At 35.8% G+C, this 17,138-nt stretch overlaps 2 protein-coding genes across 2 annotated transcripts; one reads left to right on the top strand and one right to left on the bottom strand.

The window, feature by feature from the left end:
- The first annotated feature begins 2,924 nt into the window (after positions 1 to 2,924).
- LOC109813865 (putative LRR receptor-like serine/threonine-protein kinase At3g47570) lies at positions 2,925 to 11,839 on the top strand. Its single transcript, XM_029274468.2, has 3 exons — positions 2,925 to 3,352; positions 10,013 to 10,636; positions 10,994 to 11,839. The coding sequence occupies exons 1-3, from the start codon at positions 2,944 to 2,946 to the stop codon at positions 11,344 to 11,346; spliced, it is 1,386 nt and encodes a 461-aa protein (XP_029130301.1). The 5' UTR covers positions 2,925 to 2,943; the 3' UTR covers positions 11,347 to 11,839.
- A 3,290-nt stretch (positions 11,840 to 15,129) lies between these two features.
- LOC109813887 (Pleckstrin homology (PH) domain superfamily protein) lies at positions 15,130 to 15,952 on the bottom strand. The gene has a single exon (XM_020378168.3). It carries the CDS (start codon positions 15,825 to 15,827, stop codon positions 15,378 to 15,380), a length of 450 nt encoding a protein of 149 aa, XP_020233757.1. The 5' UTR covers positions 15,828 to 15,952; the 3' UTR covers positions 15,130 to 15,377.
- Positions 15,953 to 17,138: the final 1,186 nt, after the last annotated feature.

Here is a 17,138-nt window from a genome sequence, read left to right as displayed (position 1 = left end):
GAACGGCCCGTTCCAAAATCGGAACGGCCCGTTCTGGATATGGCCGTTACGTCTAAAATTTGTAACTAGAACGGCCTGTTCTGAAATTAGAACGGCCCGTTCTGGGAACCAGAATGACCCGTTCTGAAATGAGAACGGCCCGTTCTGGGTTACACATCTTAGCCTCTTTAGTATCTCGGAACGGCCCGTTCAAATTTAGGAACGGCCCGTTCCGGTTAAGTTTTTTTTGTAACCCTTTTAGGTTTGGAACGACCTGTTCCAAATAAGAGCATGTAGGCCATTCTGATAACCTGGAACGGCCCGTTCCAGTTTGAGAACGGCCCGTTCCAAGAAAGGTTTTAACCCACTTTTTATAAGATTGGAACGGGCCGTTCCAATTTCGGAATAGCCCGTTCCAGATTAGGGTTACTGGCCTTTTTAAGAACTTGGAACGGCCCGTTCCGATTTTAGAACACCCGTTCCAGTCTTATAAAATTAGCTTATTTAGACTTTTGGGCCTTCTAAAGTCCTATCTTGTTGTTTGCATGTCTCCGGACGAAATTGGGTGTCTACACTAGTGACTTAAAAAAATATCACTATAACGATAAAAAAAATGGAATTTTATAACTTATAGTGATAAAAATGTTATTTTTTTAAATCAATTATAAATTATTATAATCGATAATAATACTATTTTGTCATTATTGACTCAAATAATTTTAGTGATCCATTGAATGATATTGCATGACTAAAAGAAAATATGTGTCACTAATATTGTTATAAGTTATAATATAAATAATTTCAAAAGTTTAATATATTTCAATATAATGTTATTTTAGTAATTAGTTTGTACTCTTCCACAATATTAAAAAGTCATAATAACCATCATCAATCTTAATACATGTATTAACAAGAAAAAAAGTATCAAAGAATTTTATGCGTTGTCATTATGTAAGACTTTCAATAACAAGTCTTGATTTAAATTTGTCAATGGTTACATTATAAGTTTCACATATTTTTTTTAAACCACTTGCAGCCAATTGCTTTACAACACGAAGTAGAAAAACTAGTTACACTGTTAGATAATAATTTCGTTGAACACTTTATATTGCACAGCCCATATCTAAAAATCAAATTATAATTGTTTTAAAAAATGTACGAACAGTGCCTTAAATTTCATCCCACTTCATAATATTCGTCGGAAACTTTTAAATAAGAAAGAAAAGATTTAACTCATCTTTTGGTGTTTATTTTTTAGTAATTTGTTTTTACGTTGTTTAAAAATATAAAATCTAAAATAAATTAACATAAGAGAATTTCTACGGTACCTTGTATAAAAGAAGGGTACCGATACTGTTGATGATGTGTCACCTACGTGTAAATCCAAGTTATTTATAATTTTTTAATTATTTAAAATTTACATTTATGTCATATAAATGGTTAATATGAAGTTCACGTTCACCTTTGTTCATCGCTGCCATTTCCTTCATGTTCGCCTTTGTTCCAGATCCTCCAGATCCCTTCCTTTCATGTTAATCCCCGAATGTGAGTAGTTTCGCTGGTGATTCTGATTCTGATTCTGATTGGGATTTGTTTCGTTTCCGTGTTTGGTGGCGGCGTGCATTGCGACTGTGCTAATGATAACTCTGTGGAGATTGCGGGGTCTTTCACCGAGGGGGTGAGGGATGGGTGGTTGTTTATCGAGTGGGTGAAATGGATCTTCCTTTTTGCTGGCGATGACGAGGGCGTGGATGGAGTTGGGTTTCATGCTGACGATGGCGTACTTGCTGTGTTCTTCGACGGTTTCGAAAGCGAGGTGGCCAACGAGTAAGCGAATGATGTTATGCTGAGCCAATCAGAATCAAAATCAAAATCACCAGCGAAACTACTCACATTCGGGGATTAACATGAAAGGAAGGGATCTGGAGGATCCTGGAACAAAGGCGAATATGAAGGGGCGAGGAGAGGTGGGAGACGGAGGGGAGAGGAGATCGTATAATTATAAAAATATTAATAAAAACTTAAAAATCAACGAGTAAGCGAATGATGTTATGCCGAGCCAATCAGAATCAGAATCAGAATCACCAGCGAAACTACTCACATTCGGGGATTAACATGAAAGGAAGAGATCTGGAGGATCCCGGAACAAAGGCGAATATGAAGGGGCGAGGGAGAGGTGGGAGACGGAGGGGAGAGGATATCGTATAATTATAAAAATATTAATAAAAACTTAAAAATAAATAATGTAAAAATTTAAATATAAAATAATTTTTATTTAAAAGGCTGACATGACATTTAAATGATGTGTACATACACATCAGATACACATCAGCTACAGTACCAAAATCCCTCATTTATCATGGGTACAGTAGCAATAAGAGAATTTCTAAGGTACCCTATATAAAAGAAGGGTACCGATACTGTTAATGATGTGTCACCTCATTTATCATGGGTACAGTAGCAACCCCCTTAACATAAACATGCACAAAAAATAGTTTTTATATCTTCTAAGAGAGTTTGTAATAAAAAGTTATTTCTATTAAAAGAAACTGTTCCTAAACATCAACAATGTATTGAAACTTATGAGTATATTTCACGAGAGGAAAAAGAAAGAAAAAAAAAGACAATCTAGTTATTTATCAATGAACATAACAGTCTCGAATTTGCTTACATGACTTTTTAAGAACCATAATTTAATTTACTTCATAAATAGTTTGATATTTTCCTTTTCAAAAATCAAATAAAATTGGCACAATTAGTATCTTTCTCCGAAAATAGACTGTCAGTGTCTAGTGGAGAAAAAATTAGTCAACACATGCAATTATGAAAGTTATATAATGACTGATTTGAATTAGTGGAGAAAAACTTAAATGATTTTAAGGATGCTGGTAAAAAGATGTCTATAAAAGAAAATTGTCATAACTCATAATATATTCCATCCCATATCCTCCTTTATACAAAATAATGGCTCTAGCTGTAATCATGTTTCTTCTCATTGTTGTTTCTCAAACAATGGTGTACATGACGCCATGTACAGTTGGTCTTGCTTTGAGTTCAGAGAGTGATAAGCTGGCTTTACTTGCTTTGAAGCAAAATCTTACCAATGGCGTGCCTGATGCTCTTCCTTCATGGAACCAGTCTTTGCATTTCTGTGAGTGGCAAGGTGTCACATGCAGTCAACGCCACATGAGAGTTTCTGTCTTGCACTTGGAAAATCAAAACTGGGGTGGTACTCTTGGACCATCCTTGGCAAAACTAACCTTCCTCAGAATGCTAATTCTTTCCAACATGAATTTGCATGGTGAAATTCCTACACAAGTTGGTCGACTGAAGAGGTTGCAGCTTCTTGACTTGAGCCACAACAATCTCCATGGTGAGATTCCCATTAATCTTAATAACTGCTCTAATCTTGAGGTAATTAACTTGTTGTACAATAAACTCACTGGAAAAGTCCCATCATGGTTTGGAATTGGATCCATGACACAACTTACTAAGTTGCTTCTTGGTGCTAATGATCTAGTTGGTGCTATCCCACCTTCCTTGGGGAATCTTTCATCCCTCCAAAATATTACACTTGCTAGAAATCATTTGGAAGGAAGTATACCTCGTGTTTTGGGGCATTTGTCAAATTTGAAAGAGTTGAATCTTGGTTCAAATAGTTTGTCAGGAGTAGTCCCTGATTCTCTTTATAACCTTTCCAATATTCAAATTTTTGTTCTCGCGGAAAACCAGTTATCTGGTATTCTTCCATCAAATATGCAACTCTCTTTTCCAAATCTTCGAGCATTCTTGGTTGGAGAGAACCACTTCAACGGGACTTTCCCGTCTTCAATATCCAACATCAGCGGATTGAAAGCATTTGATATCTCCGGAAATAGTTTTAGCGGACCAATTCCTCCCACTTTGGGAAGCTTAAACAAACTTAACAGGTTTAACATTGGATATAATAGTTTTGGAAGTGGGAGAGCTCAAGATTTGGACTTCCTTTCCTCATTAACCAATTGTACTGAATTGCACATACTTATTTTGGAGGGCAATGAATTTGGTGGCATGTGTTAGACAGCTGTGGCGGCCAGCACCGAAAACACTTTCGGTGATTTTTGATTTTTAAATCAAAAGCGGGTCCCACATAATAATAAAATAATATTAAAAGTTTAGGAGAAATTACGAAAATGCCATTGGGACTTTCCTATAAATAGGGAAGCTGAAAACCATAATTTTCATCCCAAATCTTCTTCTCTTCTCTCTTCCTCTCTTATACACCTTGAGATCTGTTCTCGGTAGTAGTAGTCTCCTAATTCAAAGGAGTAAGTTATAGAGAGAGAAGTGTTGTAATTTCCTCCCTTTCAATAAATAATATTTTTACTGTGGTTATTTTCTCCCTTGTCTCTTTTTTACTCATCTCTTATTTTAGCTGTGAGTAACTATTAAGCCTACTCTGGACCTAACAAGTGGTATCAGAGCCACTAGGTTGTTTATTATTCCGCTGTAGTGTACATTGGTATAGTGCCGGAGAAAATTCTTAGTATGCTCTGTGGCTGCAGTATTGTCTGATCAGTCACATCAGAAAAGAATTATTCTTGTTACTGGATTTTATCATTGTTCCAGTAGGCGGTACTATTCTAGTGGAAGTTACTTAAGTCGGTTTAATAGAAGAAATTATGGCAGCAAAGTTTGAGATAGAGAAGTTCAACGGGAACAATTTTTCCCTGTGGAAATTGAAGATAAGAGCAATTTTGAGAAAAGACAACTGTCTTAAAGCAATTGAAGGCAGGCCATCAGATATTACTGATGAAAAGTGGAGAGAAATGGATGACAATGCTGTTGCCAATTTGCACTTAGCAATGGCTGATTCAGTTTTGTCGAGCATAGCAGAGAAGACAACTGCAAAGGAGATTTGGGACACGCTCGTAAAATTATACGAGGTCAAGTCACTTCACACCAGAATATTCTTAAAGAGGAAACTCTACACTCTTCGAATGAGTGAGTCCACAGCAGTGACGGACCACATCAACAATCTGAATACGCTATTTGCTCAGCTTTCAACAGCTGATTTCAACATAGTGGAAAATGAACGTGCGGAGCTTCTACTTCAGAGTTTACCAGATTCATATGATCAACTCATCATCAACATAACAAACAATAATGTTGTTGGTCGTCTATCCTTTGAGGATGTTGCCGGAGCTATTCTTGAAGAAGAGTCCAGGCGAAAGAATAAGGAAGACAGACTGGAAAGTTCAAAGCAAGCAGAAGCTTTGACGATGATGAGAGGAAGATCAATGGAACGTGGCTCCAGTGGGAGTCAAAATCATGGTAGATCAAAATCTCGAGGAAGGAAGAACCTCAAATGCTATAATTGTGGCATGAGAGGGCACATGAAGAAAGATTGTTGGCACAAGAAGAGTGGAGGAGGGAAGAATTTTGAAGCGTCAACCTCTCAAGGTTGTGTTGCTAGTACCCAAGAAGATGGAGAAATATTGTACAGTGAAGCAATAAGTTCTAGAGGCGAAAAACAACTCCATGAATGTTGGATATTGGATTCAGGTGCAACCTGGCACATGACTCCAAATAGAGATTGGTTTTGTACTTATGAACCAATTTCAGGAGGATCCGTATTTATGGGAAATGATCATGCTTTGGAAATTGCTGGAGTTGGTACTATCAAATTAAAAATGTATGATGGTACTATTCGTACAATTCAAGGGGTACGACATGTGAAGGGCTTGAAAAAGAATCTATTGTCCATTGGGCAACTAGATGATCTCAAGTGCAAGATCCACGTTGAAGGTGGAGTCTTGAAGGTAGTTAAAGGCAATTTGGTGGTGATGAAAGCTGAGAAGATCACATCAAATCTATACTTGCTTTTGGGAGAAACGTTGCAAGAAGCAGATGCATCAGTTGCAGCAATAAGTCAAGAAGAGGCAACGATGATGTGGCATCGTAGACTAGGACATATGTCAGAGCGAGGCCTGAAAATTCTTGCGGAACGTAATCTCTTGTCAGGGCTTAAAATGGTAACCTTACCATTTTGTGAGCACTGTGTGACAAGCAAGCAACATAGATTACAATTTGCCAAAGTAACTACAAGGAGCAAACACATACTTGACTTGATCCATTCTGATGTCTGGGAATCACCAGAAATTTCCATGGGAGGAGCAAAATATTTTGTATCATTTATTGATGATTATTCCCGGAGATTGTGGGTGTACCCAATCAAGAAGAAGTCAGATGTGTTCCCAGTATTCAAGGAATTTAAAGCACAAGTAGAACTTGATACTGGAAAAAGGATTAAGTGCTTAAGGACAGACAATGGAGGAGAATATATAGATGGTGATTTTCTGGCATTCTGCAAGCAAGAGGGTATCAAGAGGCAATTTACAGTTGCTCATACACCTCAGCAGAATGGGGTAGCAGAGCGGATGAATCGAACTCTTCTAGAAAGGACAAGAGCTATGTTGAGAACTGCAGGATTAGCCAAGTCTTTCTGGGCAGAAGCAGTCAAAACTGCTTGTTATTTGATCAATCGCTCACCATCAACAGCAATTGGTTTGAAGACACCAATGGAGATGTGGAATGGAAAACCATCAAATTATTCTTCATTACATGTATTTGGTTGTCCTGTGTACGTGATGTACAACTCCCAAGAAAGAACAAAGCTGGACCCAAGATCCAGGAAATGTATATTCTTGGGTTATGCTGACAATGTTAAGGGGTATCGCTTGTGGGATCCCACTGCCCGCAAGGTTGTTGTTAGCAGGGATGTAGTCTTTGCAGAAACTGAACTGCAAAAGGAGCAGGAGAATGACAGCACTATCAAAGACACCAGTATAGTGGAGATAGGAGGAAAGTCTAAAAAGGATGACACCTCTGAAGCAGAACAAGAGCATGAGGAACAAGAACCAGATGAAGCCAATGATGAAGAAGTTCAACAAATAAGACGTGAGAGAAGGAGACCATCTTGGCATTCAGACTATGTTATGGCAAGTCATGATGCGTACTGTCTCTTAACTGAAGAAGGAGAACCATCAACCTTTCAAGAGGCGTTGAGGAGTTCTGATGTTTCTCAGTGGATGGCAGCAATGCATGAAGAAATAGAGGCCTTACATAGAAATAAAACATGGGAACTTGTTGATCTTCCAAAAGGTCGAAAAGCCATTGGTTGCAAATGGGTCTATAAGATCAAACGTGATGGCAATGATCAAGTGGAGAGATATCGTGCAAGATTGGTGGTTAAGGGATATGCTCAGAAAGCGGGCATTGATTTTAACGAGATATTCTCGCCAGTTGTCCGATTAACCACAATCAGAGTTGTTCTGGCTATGTGTGCTGCATTTAATTTACATCTTGAGCAACTTGATGTAAAGACTGCTTTTCTTCATGGGGAACTCCAAGAAGAAATATATATGCTCCAACCAGAAGGCTTTAAAGAACAAGGAAAAGAAAACTTGGTTTGTAGGTTGACCAAATCTCTGTACGGTTTAAAACAGGCGCCAAGATGCTGGTACAAGAGATTTGATTCCTTCATAATTAGCCTTGGTTACAACAGACTGAGTTCAGACCATTGTACGTACTACAATAGGTTTGATGACAATGATTTCATCATCTTGCTGTTGTATGTGGATGACATGTTGGTGGTAGGCCCCAACAAAGATCAGATCCAAGAATTAAAGGCACAATTGGCTAGGGAGTTTGATATGAAGGACTTGGGACCAGCAAACAAGATTTTAGGGATGCAAATTCACCGAGATAAAAAGGATAGGAAGATTTGGCTTTCTCAGAGGAATTATTTATTGAAAGTCTTGCGGCGCTTCAACATGCAAGACTGTAAGCCAATTTCTACCCCACTTCCTGTCAATTACAAATTATCCTCAAGTATGAGTCCTAGCAATGAAGCAGAGAGGATGGAAATGTCTCGAGTGCCGTATGCATCAGCGGTGGGAAGCCTTATGTATGCCATGATTTGTACGAGACCAGACATTGCACAAGCAGTGGGAGCGGTCAGTAGGTTTATGGCAGATCCTGGTAGAGAGCATTGGAGTATTGTAAAGAGGATCCTTAGATATATCAAAGGAACCTCAGATGTTGCATTATGTTTTGAAGGATCGGAGTTTTTTGTCAAAGGCTATGTTGATTCAGATTTTGCAGGAGATCTGGATAAAAGAAAATCTACTACTGGTTATGTGTTTACACTTGCTGGAGGAGCAGTGAGCTGGTTGTCTAAGTTACAGACTGTTGTAGCTCTATCTACTACAGAAGCTGAATACATGGCAGCTACGCAAGCATGCAAGGAAGCAATCTGGATTCAAAGGTTACTGGAAGAACTCGGGCACAAGCAGGAGAAAATTACTGTGTATTGTGACAGTCAGAGTGCCTTGCACATTGCAAGGAATCCAGCCTTTCATTCCAGGACAAAGCACATAGGAATTCAATATCACTTTGTTCGTGAAGTAGTAGAAGAAGGAAAAGTGGATATGCAGAAGATCCATACAAAAGACAACATAGCAGACGTAATGACAAAGCCTGTCAACACTGACAAGTTTACATGATGTCGATCCTTATTTGGCCTATTGGAAACATAAGCAACATGAAGTATCAATAAAGAAGAAATGGTGTGAAGATATGATTAACTTAATCATAATCTTCAAGTGGGAGAAATGTTAGACAGCTGTGGCGGCCAGCACCGAAAACACTTTCGGTGATTTTTGATTTTTAAATCAAAAGCGGGTCCCACATAATAATAAAATAATATTAAAAGTTTAGGAGAAATTACGAAAATGCCATTGGGACTTTCCTATAAATAGGGAAGCTGAAAACCATAATTTTCATCCCAAATCTTCTTCTCTTCTCTCTTCCTCTCTTATACACCTTGAGATCTGTTCTCGGTAGTAGTAGTCTCCTAATTCAAAGGAGTAAGTTATAGAGAGAGAAGTGTTGTAATTTCCTCCCTTTCAGTAAATAATATTTTTACTGTGGTTATTTTCTCCCTTGTCTCTTTTTTACTCATCTCTTATTTTAGCTGTGAGTAACTATTAAGCCTACTCTGGACCTAACAGCATGTTGCCAGATCTTATTGGCAATTTATCTACCCATCTCACTTGGCTTAGTATGGGGATAAATCAAATATCTGGAATGATACCTAGAGGAATTGGACAGCTGTACAGTTTAACTAACTTCATTATGATAGATAATTACCTTGAGGGAATTATTCCAGATTCAATAGGAAAGCTTAAACATCTAGTAAGATTCGCTGTGCAAAAAAACAATTTGTCTGGTAGTATTCCTAATGCCATCGGCAATCTTACTATGTTGTCTGAACTTTATCTACACACCAATAAATTGGAAGGAAGCATTCCATTAAGCCTCAAATACTGCACCCGCATGCAGTCATTTGGTGTTTCTGACAACAACTTGAGTGGTGATATCCCTAATCGAACATTTGGCAATCAAGAAGGTTTGATAAATCTTGACTTATCCAACAACTCTTTCACTGGCTCCATTCCTTTGGAGTTTGGAAACTTGAAGCACCTATCCATATTATATCTATACGAAAACAAGTTATCAGGTGAAATTCCCCTTCAACTCGGCACTTGTTCTGCGTTAACAGAGCTCGTGCTGGAGAGAAACTTTTTCAATGGAAGCATACCTTCTTTCTTGGGCTCTTTAAGGTCCCTCGAAATCCTAGACCTCTCTAACAACAACTTCTCAAGCACAATCCCGGGGGAACTTCAAAATCTGAGTTATCTGAATACTTTGGACCTGTCTTTTAACCATCTCTACGGTGAGATTCCTATAGGAGGTGTCTTTAGTAACGTCACAGCAATATCACTCATTGGAAATAAGGATCTGTGTGGTGGGATACCTCAATTGAAGCTCCCAGCATGCTCTAAGTTTCCCTCAAAGAAACTCAAGGGGTCTTTTAGAAAGAAACTCATCATCATCATTGTAATTGGAGTTGGAGGGGGTTTCGTCACTTTCATTATATTTATGAGCATCTATTTCTTTAGGAAAAAGTCAAAAACATTATCTTCTTCAGGGTCTCTAGAGAATAGGTACGTGAAGGTTTCTTATGGAGAGCTGCATGAAGCAACCAATGGATTTTCTTCATCCAATTTGGTAGGGACCGGAAGCTTTGGTTCTGTATATGGAGGATCTCTTCTCCATTTTGCAAGACCTATTGCCGTAAAGGTGTTGAATCTTGAAAAGGGTGGGGCGTCAAAGAGTTTCACAGCTGAATGCAAGGCTCTGGGAAAGATCAAGCACAGGAATCTTCTCAACATCGTGACTTGTTGTTCAAGTATCGACTATAATGGGAATGACTTCAAGGCCATAGTTTTTGAGTTGATGCCTAATGGGAGTCTAGAAAGTTTGCTGCACAACAACGAAGAGCTTGGGTCTAGAATTTTCGATCTTAACCCTCAACATAGGATAAATATTGCTCTTGATGTTGCTAATGCATTGGATTATCTTCATAATGGTTCTGAGGAACCTGTAGTTCACTGTGATATTAAGCCAAGCAACGTTCTTCTTGATAATGACAATGTTGCCCACTTGGGAGATTTTGGGTTAGCAAGGCTCCTTAATGTGGTTACGGGACATTCTAGCAGAGATCGGGTTAGTTCGTCTGCAATTAGAGGAACCATTGGATATGTTCCCCCAGGTAAATGGCTTTCTATCCTTTAAAATGTTTTTAAAGTACCATGTGACAACAGCATAAGTTATATTGTTGAGTTCGTGTTTTATTAGAGATAAATCATTGTCATTTAGATTAGATAGGATCATTGTTGCCGTATTTCATTATTGACTACTCCCAAATTGTACAAAGTCAATGTCTGTAGCTTTTAACACTTTAAACATTGATCTTAACAACCGCCCATTCAAATATGACTTTTAAGTAATTTTTATAAAAAATAACAATCTTACTTAATAATACAGTTTATGATTAGATGATTACGTACTAGATTTTTACAATCAACATGTCATTCATTTTTGTCAAAATTGTTGTTTGTTGGAACAGAGTATGGAGCGGGTGTGCATGTATCAGCAAAAGGAGATATCTACAGCTACGGAATTCTTGTGTTGGAGATGCTGACCGGAAAGAAACCAACGGATAACATGTTTGGTGAGGGTCTAAGCCTACACAAATTCTGTGAGAATGCAATTCCAGATAGAATTATAGAGATAGTAGATTCACGTTTGCTTGTGTCCAGTGCTGAAGAGGGAACAAGGGTCATGGAAAGAACCATTGGGGAGTGTTTGGTGTCCTTTGCTAGGATTGGAGTTGCATGTGCCGCAGAATTGCCCAATCAGCGAATGGACATAAAAGATGTGATAGTGGAGTTGCAAGCAATCAAACGGAAGCTACCTTAATTTGTTAACATTTTTGTGTTAACAAATTAAGGGGTTTGCCTGTAAGGTGAATAACTCTTGCATCCATCACTTGAACTGCTTCGATTCTACTTAGCCTACTTAGTGAATAGTGGTCTTTGTTGACTAGTAGTAACCACATGAACGTATCTCTTGAGTGAAAGTGATGAGAAAATAATATTATCATATGCATAATGCATGAGGAATAAAGAAAAAGGGTGGGAAGAAAAAAGACCTTTTGGGCAAAAAGAAAATATTAATCATAAGTAGTTTTCTATGTTTTTCCACCTTCTCTACAGTGTCTTATTCTAGAAAATATTAATCATAAGTAGTTAGATAACTCAGCTTTAGACATAACCAAATTTTTTTTTTTCATTTAATCGTATTTTTAAATAACAGTCTGCATTATTTTAATTTTTTCTCATAAAAAAATATTTTATCATTGAAGTATAAATATATTTTATAAATTATTTTATTTTATCCATATAAAACTTATTTGTATCTAACAACGTGTAAATTAACAAATGTGAGGTAGCTTCTTCTTCCCACGAAATCAAGCTCTCCATCTCCACCACCGTCACTGATTTCCGGTCACTGTCGTTGCTTTGATTTGAGTTCAGAAGGTGCACGTAATAACAGTAAGGTATTTGTCGCTAACACACATTTTATATTTTAATAAATATCTACAATATAGATATTCGTGTATATATATATAATTCATAATATTTGTTAAATAAATACTCGTACCAGATGAGAGAAGTGGCATTACCTGCAACTACCCGTTGCCATGCCAGCCATGTTAATCGTTAAATATATTATATTAAAATAAAGAGTGAGAGATGATATCAGAGTTCATCATAAATGAAAAACGGTGGGGTGGGGGTTGTCTCTTTGCAATTAGATGTGATACACAGTATGATATTCGAAAGATTAAAAATATAATTAAATCTTTATTTTACATGTATAATTTATATAATAATTATAAGTTTAAATATATATTTAATTCTTAAAAAAATTAGTTAGTTTTAATTTTAGTTCTTATTATTATTATTTTTTCTTTTCATCTTTATAAAATTAAAATTATTATTTTTAATCTCTATTTTTATGTAATCATTTTTAACTATTTTTTATTTATTAAAAAATTATGTAACAATATCTATAATCATTATTGATATCATAACAATATATAATTTTTTAAAAAAAATTATAAATTTTTAAAATAAATATTATTTATCTATCTTAAAATAATCATTAGGAATTAAAAATAATTAAGTTAGATTTTAGATATCAAAATTAAAATTTAATTATTTTACAAGGATCAAAAATAATATTTTTAAATTTTAGAAGGATAAAAGATAAAGAAAAATTTAAAAGGATCGAAATAAAAATTATTAATTTTGTAGAGATTAAAAACATATTTAAACCATAATTATATAATTGGTTGTGCATAAACATGACTTTTGCAAGAATTATTCTCAAATAAAAAGTTCTTAATTTGAAGAGAAGATGGTGGAATTTCACGTAAAACAACACGAACAAGTACTTAAAAATCAAAATGAATTCTCTATCATTTTGTCTCTGAAGCTGAAAAAAAAAATAGGGAAAAAACGGAGAAAATAAACAAATGAAGGAAGGTTACATAGATATTGAGAGACTATAGATGGGGCTTCTGAGGATCAAAGTCCCTCAAAAATAGCTCAATGTGAGCTAAACTTAAATCACAAACTAAAATTCTATTAAAATACACAGTCGCTATATAAATATCGTCCAACAGTTTTATAATATTCATTGCAATTTTGTAAAGTTATTATTCATCTTTAGGTATATTTTAACTCAACTCAATTTTGAAAATAAAAAATCATTAAATAATTTTTTTTATGAACATAATTCATATAATATCTCAAAATTGATAATCAAAGATTAACCTATACTCATAAAATATAATTTTTACTAATTAAATATTGCTTTAACACAAACTAGAATCAAATTTAAGAGCATCCGGTTGACCTTTGAATTTAGGATAGATCTTATAATTACATGGTCAAGAGATTTGGTTCACTAAATAATATTTAAACACCGGAAATTTGCTTTCTTTGTTACATTCCTTTGGAAATAATCAATAGAACAAGCGTGAACACTTGAAACTAAAATTTTACAGTCGTGAATCAGTGAGTGATGTAAGAATTATTTGTAGATGTTCTACTCCAAGTTTTGGAAGAGCTACATATTATTTGTTTCTGATCCAATGCAATCCGAATGAAAAGCGCACACTAAAATGAAGATGGTTTATCTCAAGAACTACTCCCTGATGGAGATTGAGCATGACAAATGTGATGGATGAAGGTGGTGATACTTGCAAAAACCTCGATGCTCAAGTCACAAAGGATTTTGGATGAATTATAGAAGTAATTATTTCTCTTTTTACTCAATAATTAGTTCTAAAAGGGTAAATTGAGTATTACTTTGGTCCTTAACAAAATTGTTAGCAACTCAAAATTAGTTCTCGAAAATATAAACTCAAACGTGTCTAAAGACAAAAATGCCTTACTAATGCTTTCGAAGAATAATTATTATCTTTTTTTTTAGATAAATCCGGGTGGTCAAATACGATTAGTTAAAAAAAAAAAACCATGATGGGCCAATTCTTCCTATTTTGGGCAGCTTAAACAGACCTTAGAGTTCAGAGGTTTGTCATTGGTTATAAACTTGAAATAATTTTGGAAGTGAAAAGAGCTAAAGATTTGGATGGCAACTTGCGAGTACTAATATTGGAGGGCAATAAAATTTTGTGGCGTATTGCCAGATCTTATTGACAATTTTTTTCTACCCATCTCAGGCCTAGTATGGGAAATAATCAAATTTCTGGAATGATACCTGAAGGAATTGGACAACTAATCAGTCGAACTATATTATGATAGATAAGTCACCTAGAGGCAACCATTCCAGATTCAATTGCAAAGCTTAAAACACTAACAAGAAATACGATTCGCACTACAAGAAAACAAATTATACGGCAATATTTCTTCTGCCATTGGGCTCTAAGTTCCCATGAAATCCTATATAGTTTTTGGTGGCTGATGAACGCAAACCCCTGGAAAAGATTAAGCCCTGGAATCTTCTCAACATCCTTTGTTTAACAGTTGATCACAACGGTGAAGTTTTCGAGCCTATAGTTTTTTAATTCATTCCTAATTGGACTCGAGAAAACATGTAGTATGTAATGCAATGTTAGAACAATTAAGAGAAATTAGTTGCGTTCACCCAGAGATTCTCAATTGGACAAGTCTTGCCCTGTTGTTTTCTGCACCATTTCAATTCCTACACTGTGATGTAACTAGTTTCTGTCGACCTCCACTTCAACAATCTCACCATTCTTCCATTACTAAGATTTTGGGAAAATAAACAAAATGGAGATCATAGACTTTTAACGGAAGAAATGGAGAGTATCTTTTTCTCCATTCTCGAGGAATACGATTTAAGAGTAGCGAGAGAAAAGAATAAGGAGTTCAAAGTAACCGCTCTGCAACGCGATCTGCTCATGAATAATCTAACAATTGAAACTCAAATTACACAGTTCACCTTTCAATTTCATTGATATATACATGCCCAAACCCTAGACGATCTCAATCTCAAGAAAACAACGACATTAGTCGAATTTGATGTCAAGGAGTGAATTTAGTTTCTAACCGGAGGACAAGCTCAAATCTATAATCAATCATTTCCAAATAAGCTTACACCGTCGAAAACCTCCGAGTCTGAGGTACATTTCTGTATTATAGCCTAATATCGTTGAAATTGAAAAGCAATATATTCGAAAAGAGGTTCGATGTTCGCTCCAAAACAGAGTCCACAAAACCCTAAAACATTACAGTTTGAGAGCAGTTCAGGTACATAAACAGAGTTCCTCGCGAGAACGAGCGCGATCGGCGATTGATATAGCAATAGAAATAATATACACAATCACAGAGAAACAGAAAAAAGGAAAAGAGAAAGGAGAATTGACCGAAAGAGGCGCGTGGATGAAGAGCGCGTGGTCAGCGCTTGTTGTTGTTATTGTTATTGTTATCGTAATCGACGATCTCGGAATCGGTGACGGATCTGGAGTGCTGGACGATGGAGCGTCCAATGGAGTTGATCCAGTCCTCCTTCTCCTTCTCGGAATCGGCGATGAAGTACATGGTGTCGGAGCGCGTGGAGAGCTCGAAGGCGTTCGGCTTGTTGAGGACGTCTTCGGCGCCCTTGACGGTGAGGCAGGAGGCGACGGGGACGACGCCGCGGGGGCGGGAGGCGCGCGTGATGGCGGCGTCCTTGAACCAGAAGAGCTTCCCCTGCTTCAGGACGAACCAGCGGCGCCGCCACGTCTTGATGTACTCGCCCTGCTTCGTCAGCCATCCGGTGCGCTCCGGGTTCGACCAGAACTCCACGCCGTCATAGTCCGGCGGATTCTCCGTCATGCCGGTCGCCGCGCGCCACAGGCTCGCCATCGGAGCTCGAAGATGAGAGAGAGAGAGAGAGAGAGAATAAGAGGAGAGGAAAATCAAAGAAAAACTACTCACTCACTCACATCGCGTTGCTGCCTTTGCCGTAAACAAGATTCTCTCTCTGTCTCTCTCTTACCCGAGTTTTGTTTTTTTACCACCTCATTATTACGGGATAATAACAAACTAAATTTTAATAATTATTTTTTATATACTGAATTTTATATTCTCCTTCTATTCTCATATATAAATAAAAATATCAAAATTTACAAGTATTAAAAAATTAATTAAATTCATTTAATTTTATTAATTTCATATAAAACTAAATTTTACTTTTTAAACTACTCTTAACAATATTTATTAAAAATAATAATCATATTTAATTTAAAAATAATTTATAAAATAACAAAATTAAATTAGTTAAAATTTATTTTTATTTAAAAAATAGATATTTTTTTTATTTATATATGAATCAAGACTCCAGACTCCAGGGAGAGTATTTTATACTAAAATAGTAAAAAGGGTTTATTTCTTTTCAAATTATTACGTATATATTATGATCTACATATTCTTTTTATTAATTTACTTACAAATATTTATTAAATTTTTATTTTATTATTTTTAATTATTAATATATATTGTAATTTACATATAAATGTGTATAATTAAAATAAAAATATTTAAAATCTCATACTGCTCATTATTGGAACTCAAAAAGCTAGATGCTTCCAAAAATGAGCAATTATTCCTAAGTTTGGAATCTCTATCTTTTCTTTCCTGTATCTTTTTTATCACTATATTTATAGTGTATTACTTATTAAATAAAAATTAGTTTTCCATAATTTTGATATTTGGAGAATAAAAATGATATCAATCCATACAAAAGTAATGACTAAGATGTCTCTAAACACGGTTGAGACACGCAACCCTATAGAACTCAATTTTAGGGGCACCAATTTGTTATTATTTAATCTATATAAATATTAAAATAATTTTTTTATTATAAGAAGAAAGAACAATCTTTAGTAATTAGTCAATTAATAAGTAATGTCTTCACTTTTTAACAAAAAAAAAATGCATAATAAGGCTATTCATCTTTTCACGATTAAGGTAGGCTCACAAGTTCAAACAACTAAGGAATTTCTAAGAATAACTCGGACCCATTTACAAAGCTCAATCAATATACATTAGATAGTTGTCTACCTGTTCATAGAAGAGTGAAAATTAGCAGAGAGCACAGATCATGATCTCCATAATTTTATGGTAGTTGGTAGTTTTCTATGTTAAACGACTAAATTCAAATTGTTTGCTACATGA

This window comes from Cajanus cajan, chromosome 9 (assembly GCF_000230855.2).
Source record: "Cajanus cajan strain Asha chromosome 9, NIPB_CcT2T_4, whole genome shotgun sequence".
Taxonomy (NCBI): Eukaryota; Viridiplantae; Streptophyta; class Magnoliopsida; order Fabales; family Fabaceae; genus Cajanus; species Cajanus cajan.
Note: the sequence above shows the minus strand (reverse complement) of the source record. Positions and strands in the feature narration are given on the sequence as shown.

Excerpts from the sequence above, each read along its gene's own strand:
- LOC109813865 (XM_029274468.2), top strand. The coding sequence starts at position 2,944 with ATGGCTCTAGCTGTAATCATGTTTCTTCTCATTGTTGTTTCTCAAACA. Across the intron at positions 3,353-10,012 it reads GAGCCACAACAATCTCCATG|GGTCTCTAGAGAATAGGTAC; the intron begins GTGAGATTCCCA and ends TATCTTCTTCAG. Across the intron at positions 10,637-10,993 it reads CATTGGATATGTTCCCCCAG|AGTATGGAGCGGGTGTGCAT; the intron begins GTAAATGGCTTT and ends TTGTTGGAACAG.
- LOC109813887 (XM_020378168.3), bottom strand. The coding sequence starts at position 15,827 with ATGGCGAGCCTGTGGCGCGCGGCGACCGGCATGACGGAGAATCCGCCG.